Source organism: Pteronotus mesoamericanus, unplaced genomic scaffold (genome assembly GCF_021234165.1).
Source record: "Pteronotus mesoamericanus isolate MK-2021 breed Mesoamerican mustached bat unplaced genomic scaffold, CSHL_Meso_final contig_42, whole genome shotgun sequence".
NCBI lineage: Eukaryota > Metazoa > Chordata > Mammalia > Chiroptera > Mormoopidae > Pteronotus > Pteronotus mesoamericanus.
The window spans coordinates 1989536-2004062 of NW_026555157.1; the positions used below are offsets into that span (position 1 = coordinate 1989536).

Here is a 14527-nt window from a genome sequence, read left to right on the forward strand (position 1 = left end):
AATTGGAGAACAGGAAAATAAGAGATGGCCAGCAGAGCAGCCATTTTTTGCAGTCATTGAATAATGATGTCTCTGCGGAAGTCATTAGCCTCACATCTGTAATCGTTGTGCTATGAGGGCAGGGAGCAAAGTAAAATAAAGAATGGAGTGTGATTCCTTGAAATTCTTCACACTGTTGGCATTGTTCTTTTAACTCTTTCAAATTGTTACATTAGTACTTGGGCAACAGCAGGACAGGGGACAGGGCAGATTGAGGGACTTGGGATGAGGGTTTAGTAGTGTCTTTGTGTGAGTATGCATGTGAGTGCATGCTGTGGAAGGTCACACACTGAAGAGAGTTTACAGACAGTAAATATGACAACGTAAGTAGGCACTGGCCCATTTTTGCAAAGGTACACATCCAGAAAACTTAGCTAAGACATTAGAGGCAGGCAAGTACTTGAGTTCTAGCCAGTCAGGACTCAAATTCAGGATGTGTATGTGCATGCGATGGAGGGCAAGAGGTCAGTAATAAAAGATCCTTAGTGTCTACTTAGACACTAAGTAGATCCATACAAAGGATCCATACAAAGTTTCTACATAAAGGGGAAGCATACCGCTGGCAAGATAGCAATATCTTCTAACTGGTTTGATGTGGGGCTAAGTCCAAATCTGACACTGGAGACAAAGAAATACACCTGACTGAAAAAAATTGTACTTCAAAAAAATTTATAGGCAGACAATTTTTGTGCAAATCAACTGTGCAAATGTGGGGGCATTATGTTTTCAAGCAGCTCTTGCTAAAGCTCACTAAAACTTACCAAGTCATTTTGTTTTGGCCACCACAATATTACTCTCAATCACATTCTTCTGTTAACCTGTTGTGTGCACTGATTCTTAACAGGTACTATTGAAGAGGAGTTAAAAGACTGGTGGGGTAAAAGTTTTGGATTTTTGGTTTGAACTGCTCCTTTTTCTTGGTCTTGTCCTGCTCTCCTGCTCTGCTTCTTGGATCTGGTGCCCAAGGGATGCAGGTAAGAAAAATCTGGGTCCTTTAGGTTTTTCAGAGATGTCCATTTACTAGACAAGCAACCTTTTCTTTTATTATATTGACTTTCATGGCATATCTTGGTGGATGGTTATGCTAACAAACGCTTGGTTCCTTTATTGTTCTTCCAAACACCCATTCAGCCTAAGAAATAAAGATGGGAACTGAGAGTTGGGGATGGGGTAGAGGAGATGATGGAGGTGGGGGAGAAATTCGTCCTGCCGAATCTAGTTACAGATTTCTATGGTTTTTGACACCACTTGTTTGATTCTTAAACTACTGATTGCAGAGTGTGGTCTGACCTGAGATGAGTACATGGGGAGTTGCCTGAAATTTCAAACGAGAGGAGTTGAGTGGAAAGAACACAGGGCTAGCAAACATGAAATGTGAGTTTTACTTTCAGCTGTGTCACCGAGTCACTTTGAGGCATTAAGCAGGCCATATAGCCCTTCCATGCTTTGGCTGTCATTGAACCGGCATTAAAATAAATGATCAGCAAGAAGTTTTGATGACATAAGAAAACACTCAGGTAAGTACAATATAAATGGGACAAAACAGGTTACTGACTTAAGAAATTTCCCTAGTATCATCAGACTAGTAATTGTCCAGCAGAGACGTAGGTCTATCTGTCATCAAAACTCATGGTCTTAACTACTGTTAACCTTAACATCGATGTAGAAGCTGGAATGTTATATTTCAAATGACATTTCATCACTGATTTTCTGATATCTAGCACGATATTAGACAGAAGGGAAGTTGTTTTTTGCTATAGTCCACCACTGTCACGTAGCTGATATCTTCAAGTATTTCATACCCTCAAGTACCTGATTTTGCTGTGTTAATTAAATTGATTCACTGAAAGGAAAGCTGGAGAAGAGGAAGGGCGTGGGGTGCGGATATATATATAGTTTACTTACTGTTTGGCAAGAGGAAAGATAAAACTGCTAACTTAAAAGAAAAAAAATGCGTGTTGTTTAGTCTTTTTCCTGTTTGCAATGCTTTCTTCCCCTTCCTGGAGAGTTTTGCCTTGGGGTAAGAGATTCTTAGCACATACAGAATTTCTTTCCTCCCAAACATAATCTAAATGCACATGAACTAGCACATTAAGGCAGAGTCTTTTTTTTTTTGTAAGTCTCAGGTACAGCCCCTTGACAACTAAAGACGGGTGCTTATTTTTAATTTGGTTGAAAGGATTTTTGCCTTGCAAAAGTGAAAATGAATGGAAATAAGTACAAAATCATAGCAGAGTAATGCCTCTCCCACCCCCCATCAGGAATCTATGACTTAACCTCTGAAACTTGTAAATAGGCAGATTTATATGGGATAAGGGAATTTGCAGATGTGATTAAGTTCAAGATTTTGAGACAGGGAGATTATCCTGGATTATACCTGGGTAGTCCAATATAATCACAAGGATCTTTACAAGAAGGAGATAGGAGGATTATAATCAGAGAATGTGACAGGGGAACAGAGGATGGGAATGATGCAGTGTCAAGGCAAGGAATGCTGGTGGTCTCTAGAAGTTGGAAAAGTCAATGAACAAAATCTCTACATGTGTCCAGAAAAAACATAGCCCTGCCAACACTTTGATTTTAGCTCCATAAGATCCATTGTGAACTTCTGAACTCTAGAACTGTAAGATTTATTTCTGTTGTTTTAAATCACTTGGTTTATAGTAATTTGTTAAGTAGCAATAGGAAAGTAATATACTTATGATGCATTTAGATTTGTAAATATTATAGACAGTAATTTCATGAAAGAATTTTCAAGGAAAAATATTTTATTACAAACTTTAATACTGAGGTTGTCCACCTCTTCAACCTGGAGAAAGCTTCTAAAAGTTATCATGACTGAGAAGTTTAGAGGGATTGACCAAAAATAGACAAATTGTCTGTTTTGCTCTTTAATCCAAGTTTAGACAAATCTATCTATTTTGGGCATGTTCAAAGCCTTACTGTAAAATTTATGTGTATAGCAGAAGTGAGAGGAGGACCAATGAGCTGAAAGATAATCAATCTGCTTCCTCCGTCCTTGTTTCAGTGCTTCATACAGGAAATCTATTGCTGTGTCAAGTTCCAGAGAAGTGTTTCTTCTGTTCCAAGAGTTTCTTCAGTCTAAAACACATAGAGTTGAAGGAAGGGAGCAGGAGAACAGGAGTGTCCCGCTGTTGATGGGCTAAGAGGATTCAGCACAGAGAAATTGACCAGAGAGAGCCTCACCATGTCCACAGCTCCTTTCATACTTGTGTGGAGGAGAAGGACTGAGTGAAGGACAGAAAATAAGAGAACAGAAATGCCCTGTTCTTGGAGAACTTCTCACCTACAGCTACTGCTGATATTGACTGTCTTCTTAGAGGCTGGTAAGTTTGAAATGTCTTTGGAAGAGTGGCAGGAGAACAACTGGTGAGAAACCTGGTCTCAGCTTTTCCTGAGTATTCTTTACCTTTACGGAGCAATATAAGATAAACACAGTCATAGATATGGGGGATGGGGTTACTCCCAGATTTGTTTCACTTTATTAACTTTATTTTCCCTCTTTTTCATACTTATTTTACTTTGTATCCAACTACAGTATACTCATATATGATTTGCCTGTCTCTCCACTTCCTTATTTCTCCCTCCCCCCTTTTTTGAATGAGGCAGAATAAATGAATTTCTAGTAGCAATTCAAGTCATATAGGTTTTCTTTATCTTCTTTTCTCTTTCAAAAAAATTAAATAATAATCCCAACTCATTTAGGTGCATATTATTAACAGTAAAAGTCTGGAAAGTTTATTGCTTTCTATCACTTTCTATGACCAGATACTTTTTAAAATATAATATGCTCAGTGTTTGGTGGTGCATCTGTGACGCATGTCTGTATTCAGTTTTAACATGTGTAGGTTGTAAAAGATTTTTTTGGGGGGTGGGGGGAGGTGGAGGAGAGTACAACGAGGACAAATAGTGATGGACAGAGACTTGCCTTTGAGTAGTAGAATTGTGCACCTGAAACTTGTATAATTTTGTTAACTAGTGTCACCCCAAGAAATTCAATAAAAAGGAAAAAAAAGGAAAAAAGACATTTTCTGTGCTAATTTCTTCAATGTCTAGATTCCTGTAGGTGTTGTAGAGAACTTGGAACCATGTGGGGGTGTCCTGGTTTCACTATAGAGGGTTATAGTAGGAGTTCATGTGGGAGGGAGTTTTCAGGTTTCACTTTTAGTAAATGGGAGCAGTCACAAGGAAACAGTGTAGTTGGTTTTAAATTTTATAATTTGATAATTAAAAGAATAAAAAGTATTTTTTCTCATATGAATGACTTTAAAATATTGCCTATCCTCCAGCAAAAAAAAAAAAAAATCGGTTTTCCACATGATAATCTTACTGTTGCGCACACACAAAGTAACCACACTGTACAACTGCACCTTTCTGTGCTGAATTTTCACACACTTTTTCTCCTTTGATCTGCAGTGAAATAGGCACAGAAGACACTTCTCCATTTTATGAAAGTAGAAACTGAGGCTTAGAGGAGTGAAATGATTTGCCCAGCATTACAGTCACACCCAGGCACATCTGTAGGCATCATTTGAATAGGCAAATTTCCTCAATATTTAGCATTATACTTTTCACTAGAAAGCACCACTATTGATAGCACCACTGAAAAAAAATTAAGCTAATATCGGTTATAAACCTAGTGGAATATTTACTTATTTAAAAAAGTCAGGTGATCTGACATTTTCAATAGTTGAGATTTTGTTTGAGAAAGCTCATACAGAAATCTGTGTAGGACCAAACTTGGCAGGGAAGCCATTCATGTAAAGCTGAACTATGACTTGGATAAAGGGGAAAAAAAAAATCAAGATTAAGACTGTGTGTGTGTGTGTATGTGTGTGTAAAATAGTTTGATAAATTTGCATGGTCATAGATAGTTACTACATTTAGTGTGGTAAACACACTATAAGATATATAAATGCAAAACCACTATGTTGTATACCTGAAATTAATATAATGTTGTACACCAACTATACATTAAATAAGTGAATATTTCATTCCCTCAAAAGATTAAAACATAATTGATAAGCTTGAATTTTAATGTTTGGTTTAATGTTTGGTAATGTAAGGTTTAAAGGTTTGAAATTTAAAACTATTTTTAAACACAACTAAGGGATACTACATATATCAAATACTGCTGTCTGTGCTTATATAATTATGAAGTTACCAAAGTGTTCAGAATCAAGATGCAGGAAAGCAAATTACATGCAGTGATTTGGCATGATAAATTTACCATGAGATAATTTAGAGTAAATTAAAAGAAAGCCACTTGGGGCATGAATTCATCTTTACTAGTACTGCTAGTACTGCTTTGTTATTAACACTACCAAACATAAATAATTCACTTTAACTAATATACAAGATAAATTCACAAAGGAGCAAGGGAGCTAATGACTTCAATGTAAAACATAGTATTAAAAAAATATACTTACTTTTTATCTTTACTAATTTGCTTATAAATTCAAGCACTATGGTAGTTAGTAGACAAAGTTTATTCAGAGAATACCGGAGAAAAAAGATTAAAACATCCAAGTGGTCCGCTGCAGCAACCTGCAACTAGCAACTCTGTGTCTGGTCTCATTTCATTGTATTCCCTTCACCCTATACCACTTCTTCTTCCTTATTTTAGCCAATTGTCTTTTAGGTTTTCTTTGTATTGAAATTATATTTTGCTATTCCAATTAACATGATTCTACCTTTTATAAAAGTCACTGATGCTGAGATTATGAATTACTGAAAAAGAATTCACTTTTTTCTTCCTTGGGCTAATTTTGACCATTTATCATTATGTTCCACTAGGGGGCAGGCAGTAATAATAAGAAGAGATAAGATCAAGACAGGGCTGTTTGGTAGTTTTAGCAGATTTGCAAAAGATGGAATGAGAGATTAAAGCAATTGCAAAATCATATGGTATATTAAAAAAGCAATTGTAATAAAAAAAGTGTCCTCATTAATGTCAGTTCTATCTTCCTTTTCTAGTTTGTGTTAATTGCAAATTTACAAATAGTAATTTTACATGTGTTTAAACGTCCATGCTTAAGCAATTAATAAACTCATCAAAAGTCATTGTTGAAAACACCGAGTGTACATGGGGTGTGTGTGTGTCTATGAATAGTGTCTAAAAGTTATTAGCAAGCTAAATTAGGGAAAAGTCAAACTAAGATGACAATTTAAGAGAACTTTTAAAATTCAGTTAGTTATGAAATTGTCTATGAAACTAGTAAAAATTCAAAGATGGGAGAAATTATAGTGGGATGGAGTTGTCAAAGGCTTTATGCAGGAGATGGGTCTTGACCTGCATTTTGAATGATAGGTTTGGATGGATGGGGAAAGGTAGAGATACAAATAAGGAGGAGTGGATGTGCAGCATGAACACAGGCAAGGTGGTCGGGGGAGATTGTGTGTTACATAACCATAGGAAATAATGCTGAATTTTGGGGACCCTGATAGCTAAACAGAGGAACTTGGATACTGTGCAATAAGCATTGAGGACCCATCTTTTTTTGTGAACAGGAAAATAATATAATAAAGGAATATTTTTAGAGAATAACGTGGCAACAGTGTCTTGTTCAGTGGGAGTGCACTTGATAAAAAATTTAGTTTGCAGGAGGAGTCAAGAGCTCCTACCTTGAATTTCCATTTTAGAAAGTCCCATGATTCTTCTGCAAGATATTGATGGCTGAGAAGGGGGGTTTCTTTGCAGACGAGGATGTTAAATTTAGTACAGGGAAGGAGGAGAACTAGGAGGCAAATTCCTATAGGTACCTGGAAATATAACACAGTGCATTTGTGGAGTAGGGGGATTCCACAAAGAGAATCCTCATGGAGATAAACATAGTAGAATAACACTAGATATTTTTGTATTTGGGTCCTAAGAGTGATAATTATCTCTTTCTTCTCAATAACAGAGAGCAAGGTATGTGAAGAGAAAGGATGGGAGTTTTTAACCTTAAATAAAATTGAGGAGTCAGATGAGAAGTTAGATATAAGGATACTAATAGGTTGAGAATAGAAATAAGGAGATGCGACAGTTCCACAGTAGACAAGTTGCTGCCTAATAAGGTCATGAGTATTTCAGTTAATGGTGTTAGTTAATAAAATAACTCAGTTGTTATTTGGTTTTATGTTGTATCTGAAAAATCAATCTGCACAGAGACTAAAATTTAGTAACAATTGATACTTTGAGTCCTTGTTATCACTGAAATACATTTGATAATTTTTGACTAAGATTAGGGAGAGGATCTGTGGTCAAGAAATAGCTTTGGATGTAACAAAACTCACATAAGAGTCACAGTTAATTATTTGTAGGAAGAAATAACACTGTTCATACATGAACACGGAGCAAACAATTTAGAAGTTTTCTTAGCTAGAGTTTATATGCCTTATCTGTCCAAAAGAACTAGAAACAATCTTAAGAATAAAATCTTATTTGTGTTTAAGGAAAGTAGTTCAAAAAGTACCAAATACAGCACTGGAAGTTGCTAGAATAGCAAACCATTTTATTTAAAAATATCAGTTCCTTTGAGTTGTTGATGCTGTTGCAGGCTCTCCCGGGATCAGACTCTGAGATAGAGTTTTGAGTAGAGAATGTTTATTAAGGAGGACAGTTGGAAGAAACATCTGGAAGGAAGGGCAAGTTTGCAGAGGGAGAAGTCAATCTGCAATGTCAACCTTTGACACACTCATCTGATCCCCACAGGGGGCTGTGGAGTTAGAATGGTCTTAGAAAGGCCCTGCATTGAATCAGTATGGTTGGGCCTTTACACCTTCATCTTAACCAGTCATTGAATGTGGGATGCTCTGAGAAGAGTCTGACTTTGGGCAAAGTAATTGAGTTCATCTCTGAAGATGCTGAGAGCTGAAGGCTGTCTGCCGATACTGCCCCTCGCAGTAAGAGCAAAAAGTCACTCCTTGCAGGAGATTCTGAGCGCATACACTGTTCCTACCGTAATGGCTATTTCCATGCTCTTCGTTCCTTCCTGAATTTCTGAATTTGTGTGTTATTATTTCCCTTCAGCCTAAATAATTTCTTTTATCATTTTTACTAGTGTAGGCCTGCTGGTGAGGATCTCTTTTAGATTCCTTTTATCTAAATACGCCTCATTCTTGAAGCATATTTTTGCTGGATATAGAATTCTGGGTATTCTAGGTTGACTTATTTTCTAGCACCTTAAAGATATTTTCTTTTACCATTTCTGATGAGAAGTCAACAGACACTCAAATTATTATTTCTCTGAATATAATCTGTCATTTCCTCTGGCTGCTTTCAAGATTATCTCTTTAATTTTTTTCCCAAAGGTAGTACAGAGATTTGTTATTAGAATTTTATGTATATGGTGCATTTGTTACAATTAATGAGCCAATATTAATATATTATTTTAACTAACGTCCATATTCCACTCAGAAATTTTTAGTTTAGAGTTAATATCTTATATCAGTTTCAGGATCTTATTCAATATATACACATATATTACTCATGTCTTCTTAGCACCTTAGCATCTCTTGGCCAAGATTGTCTCTTTATTGTTGTTTCTTTGCACACAGTATGAGTCTATGAATGGTTATTTTCATATGTATCCTGCTTTGGGATTACTGAGATTTTTGAATCTATAAATTTATACTTTTCAGAAAGTTTTGAGAAATTTTCAATCACTATTTCTTCAAATATATTTTCTGCCAATTTTGTCTGTTTTCTTCTAGAACTCCAATTACACATACGTTTAGAGAAATTTTGCTACTTCATCACTGGTCCCAGTGGCTATTTTTTTTAACCTCCTTTATTCAGATTGGATAATTTCTATTGATATATTTCAAGTTTGCCAACAGTTTCCTGCTTCACATCCATTCATCTGTTAGGCCCATCCAGGGAATATTTATTTTAGATATTGTATTTTTTTTTAATTTATTTACTTTTTAAATACATTTGTCTCTGCCTCCCCCCCACCTCTTTCCCTTGCCCCCTCCCACCTTCCCTCCCTCAGCTCTTCCCCTTTGGTTTTGTCCATGAGTCCTTGCTATATGTTCCTTGACTTTAGGTATTGTATTTTAAATTTTAGAATTTTCACTTACTTTTTAACTAGTTTACTTTTCTCTTTTTTTTGTCTTTTCATTCATTGTGTGTGTGTATGTATGTATATATGTGTATATATACATATATGTGTTTGTATATATATACACTATACACATATATACACTCAGTGATTATATATAAAATATATAATATATATTTAATATATATTAATATATACTCAGTGATTATTTATATATATAAAATATATATAATATATATTCTAAGATCTTTGTCTGAAAATTCTAACATCTGGGTTAACTTAAGGTTAATCTCTCTTTAATAGTTTTTTTCTCCTGAGAATGAGCCACATTTCCCTAGTTCTCTGTATATTGAACAATTTTATTTGGGTAATGACTATTGCATCATAGACACTCTGGATTTTATTATATTCCTTTGTTGATCCCCCCCCGAAAAAACACTTAACTTGGTTGGATTCAAATGGCAAATTTTTCTCTTGGACAGTGTCTTAAATCTCAGTGTTCTAACCTTCAGCTAGGTGGCTTCAGATTTGTCTTACCGTATGTAACTTAGGGTTAGCCACAGAAATGTTGGTAGAGTTTATGCATAGAATATGGAACTCTTTCTCTTTCTCTCTGGTTCTCTCAATTTTCAGAGAGAGAATTTTGGTTGCCCCAAACGTCTTATTCTTCATAAAACTGTATGTTTTATATTAGAATTTTAGCTGTTCAGTGTGGTTCCAGCAGTAACCTTTGCTGAGACTGAAAGCGGTAAAAATGGGCAAAAATGGGAACCCATACCTTCAACTCTGAACCACTTCCTTCTTCCAAAGATTGACACTCTTCAAGAACCTTCTTGCTTTTTCCACTCTCCTGTGGCTTCAGAGAGTTGTTTTTATATTTTGCCCAGAACTTATAGTTGTTATATGAGAAAGTTTATTTTGCTATAAAGGAAGTGGAATTTTCTTCAAATCCATGTATTTTTAATATCAATGTGCTTTTACCAACTGATATTGATTTGGTTGATTATACTGTCTCTTGGACATTGAGATTGGCTGTATTATATTATTAAATGTCTTTTTGCTTTTTTACATTTCATTCATGCATTGAATGTTTGGGTGTTTTTCACTTCCCCAATAAAATCTCAATCCCCTTTCCCCCAATACCCCGATCCTTATATATGTCTTTGTTGGCTTTAAAGTTATATCACGAGATATGATTCTAACTACTAGCTGTGTCATCTTTAAGAAAATGCTTACTCTCTTTAGATAGTAATTTCCTCGTTTGTGAAGTGAAAGAAATGTATGAAACTATTGAGAAGTATAGTGCTTTCAGAAAAGAAAGAATTTAGAAACCTTCCAATTAATCCTTTCATTTTATATATGGGCAAATAAAGCCCAGGAATGTTCAAGAAATTACTAAAGATATCACTGAACTTTTTAGTGGATGAGCTGAGCTTGAAACTTCTCTGTGGCATCAAAAATAGCAGGGAAAAGTGATGTGGCAAATATATGGTGGAAAATCTATGATTTTTAGATGTGATGCACTTGACATACAGCAGGCATTGGAATGGAAAGAAATAGCAGCTATAGGATTGAGATTCTTGTTTACTAAACACGTTAAATAAGTCAAAGTGAAATGTGTGTCAGTTGCTCTGTTAGTTATTAAGTATGGGAGTGTCCGTCTCATATCAGACACTGTACTTCATGCTAGGGATACTTGAACAAGACAGACAGAGATTCTGCTCTCATGGAGCTTAGAATCTGGTAGGAAATATATGTATTAAATAAATCATTGCAAATTATTAAATAATACATAGGTGTATAAGGAGAAATAGAAGGTGGTGCATAACTGGTATATTTAATCTTCCCTGAGGAAGACTTCCATTGGTGGAAGCGATGTTTAAGATGAAGATGAATAGAAAAGAGCTAGCAAGAAGAGTTGGAGAGAGGAACATTCTAGACAAGACACACAGTTGATGTGAAGGGCAGAAGTAAAATTGACTGATGTGGTAAAACAAGGAGAAATCAACGGTGTAGAACCCAGTTGAAGCTCCGAGTATTGGGGACAATGATGAAAGAAGCCATAAAGAGGAAGAAGAGCAGGTGAAATTTTGGGAAATACTACAGCATGGTGCCAGAGGAAACAGGCAGGCTTGCAGAGAAGGAGACAAATGGGGAAAAGGATAGGGTAGCTGTAGCTGTGAAGGAAGGGGTTTTAAGAGAAAAAAATGGTTAATAGCATCAAAATATGCCAAGGAATCCAGGAGCACAAGCACTGAAGAAAGACCAAAAGTTTGACTATGCTCCTTTAACATTGTGGTTTGAATGGAAGGGTGTGTGAGCTACAAGATTGTTGGTATCGAGGAGAGAGTGAGCAGGGAGGAAATTGAGGCTGTGGGCACAGACCACTCGTTCTAGAAGTTTGGCAGCAAAGAAAGGATAAAGGATAACTAGAAGGAGGAGGCAGCATCTAGTTTTTCCCCCTACACATACAGGAAACCTGAGAGTGTTCAAGCAGTATCATTTTAGAACATTCAGGGATTTCTTAGGGGTATTTTTCCAAACTGGGTGTGTACATATATAGCTTTAAATTGTTCAGTGTTTTCTTTTCTTTGTTTTTGCCATTTTGTTAATTTACCATGATATACTAGATTTTCCCGAAGGTTTATCAATTACATAATATAAGAATATCTGATTATGTAATGAATTTTGTGATACTGACAAATTTTTGAAAAGAAATCCAAGTAGTAAATATCGGTAGATTCAAAATAATGATTCTCCAGAAAATCACTCCATCTTATCTATTATCGGCTTCCTACCCACGGGTTGTTTTAAACCAGTAATTTTAAGCAGACTGAGAGACAGAGTTGCCTGTATAGCCCAAAATATTATACTGTGGTGCTAGCTCAAGCCTATTTAATAGCACTTTTCAGTGTATAGAATCTGGGCATCTGGACTTTCACAAATCTTTGCAGATGATTGTAATGAAAGCCAGGGTTAAGAACACTCTCCAGCCCTGGCAGGTGTGGCTCAGTAGGTTGGAGCATTGCCCCATAACCAAAGGGTTGTGGGGTTCGATTCCTGGTCAGAGCACATTCCTTGGTTTCAGGTTTGATCCCCAGTCTGGGTGCACAATATCTCCTGTCTGGTCTGGACATGTATGATCCCAGATCCCCTGTCCAGACATGTAGAGGGGGCAACCAATCTGTGCTTCTCTCTCCCATAGATGTTTCTCTCTCTCTCTCTCTCTAATCCTCAGGTGAGAATAAAAAAACAAAACAAAACACGGTCTCAGGTATTTCTTTATCACCCAAACTGTCCTTTTTGTTCTTTATACTCAGCACATGGCTGCTTACCTTCTGGTTTATCTATCATCTAATGTGGACATCTTTAACTATCCCAGACGAGATTCCCAAGGGCAGAAACTTTGTCTCATTCATTCTACCATTCCCAAAGCTCTTCATGGCTACCTGATGCTGTATAGGAATACACAGAAAACGTTTGTTAATCTGAACTTCTTCAAAGTATTTGTTGTGTCTGTACTCACTCTTTCCCTTTCTGCTCCTCTTTCAGAGATGAGTATTAGTCTTTTCAAAAGCAAACATCCGTTCGCTTTTGTCTCATCTTCTCCCAGTACCTCTAGGATCCTGCTTCACCAGTTAGCCTTCTTCATTCTTGTAGCCGAGCTCACCCTCTTTCTATCTGCACACATCCTGTGTTCTTTATCCTCAAATACCCTCTCAGTCTTTATGGTTCCAGATTCATCCCATCTCTTTCAGGGTTGGCATATAAGGAAAAAGCCATGCCTCACTCTCCAGGACTTCTAAGGTCAAGATTCCTGAAAGAGAAGGTCTACATTTGTTGACAATTGTTTCTGCTTGGTTCCTCGTGATCGCTGCTCCTCCCGCAGTATTAACACCGCCAGTCTGACTCCTCAAGGTCTCAGACTGCCTTCTTGGTAGCAAATCATGAACCCTCTTAATCCTTACTTCAAGACTTTACCCAGGTGATTATTCCTTTCCTAAAATCTCCTCTTTCCCTAGTTTAAGGACCTGCAGTTACTTTCTACTTTTCCCCTCATGTTTTGCTAACTCCATTTCCTCCAAAAGATTCCTAACTTTAAATGTTTTTAAGATTCTGGGTTTGGCCTTTACTCTAATTTCCACATCAGGAAGTACAAATTGGCAGCCCGTAGGTTAGATCTGGCTTGTAGACACTTTTAGTTGGCTCATGTAATATTTTTAAAAATTTCAGTTAGTTCCTAATATTTAAAAATGGAGAGATTTTACCCCAAAGCCTTGACTTAGTGTCTAGGGTTGCTGTGAAATTTGAGTTAAATGAAGTCTATAAAGCATTTAGCACTATCTTAATTTTACAAACATGCAAAAAATGGTACTTTAATGATCATTTTGCAGCGTTCAAAGCTCTTTTATAGATATTATTTCATAATACTGGAGGGGGGTTTACAATCCTACAAAAGTAGGTTTACAATCGTGAGTAAATGAGGCATGCCTGATAAAGCTATTGTGATAATCATAACCTGCATGTCTTTTTCCATACACACAACTGTGAACCTACTTTTGCCTGCCCCTGTATTCATTTATCCCCTACAGATTGGCTTTTTGGTTGTTTACAGCTTTTGGGTATTATATACTATGCTGGAATTAATATCCTAGTACATATGAGGTCTGTTCAGAAATTATCCAGCCATGCAATATGAAAAACAGAGACATTTATTGAAGGAGATACAAGATACAAGAGACATTGTACCTAGGACAATGATGCCTCAGTACCCTTTTAAAGTAGGCACCTTGGGACTTCGCACAGTTCTCCCAGTCACTATCAGCTGCCCCTTGTATATCTTCGCGTATTTGATATACATACGAGGTCTGTCCAGAAAAAGTCCAACCATCATTAATATAATGAGAATGGTTTGCACAACATTGATGTAACCTGGCAGCCAAGGAGAATGGACTGGTACGAGCATGCATGAACAATAACGACTTCACTGTACTAGTCAGTGGGGGTGGTAGATGCCATTGAGTGAGCATGTGTACTGTGTGGCTGTCACATTCAAAATGACTGAGCAAGGAGAGCAATGAATCTGCATCAAATTCTGCATCAAATTTGAACATTCCTCCATGGAAACTATTCATATGAGCCCTGGACAGTGTGGCTCAGTAGACTGAGTGCTGTCTTGCGAACCAAAGGGTCAGTGGTTTGATTCCCAGACAAGGCACATGCCTGGGTTGTGGGCCAGGTCCTCAGTAGGGAGCATGTGGGAGGCAACCACACATTGACGTTTCTCTCTCTCTCTTTCTCCTTCCCTTCCCCCTCTATAAAAATAAATAAATAAAATCTTTAAGAAAAAGAAACTATTTGGATGATTCAGAAAGCCACAGATATGGGCAACTAGTGATCGGTAGCTTCATCAGGGGACA

The 14527-nt window shown here is 36.8% G+C and overlaps 1 protein-coding gene across 1 annotated transcript in view; it reads left to right on the forward strand.

Annotated features, from left to right (window-relative positions):
* The first annotated feature begins 1438 nt into the window (after positions 1 to 1438).
* CD200R1 (CD200 receptor 1) overlaps positions 1439 to 14527 on the forward strand; it is a 37496-nt gene continuing 24407 nt past the window's right edge. Inside the window, exons 1-2 of the mRNA XM_054577223.1 lie at positions 1439 to 1556; positions 3068 to 3386. Of these exons, the coding sequence (XP_054433198.1) occupies positions 3320 to 3386 (67 nt within the window). The 5' untranslated portion in view covers positions 1439 to 1556; positions 3068 to 3319. The remainder of the gene's footprint in view (positions 1557 to 3067; positions 3387 to 14527) is intronic.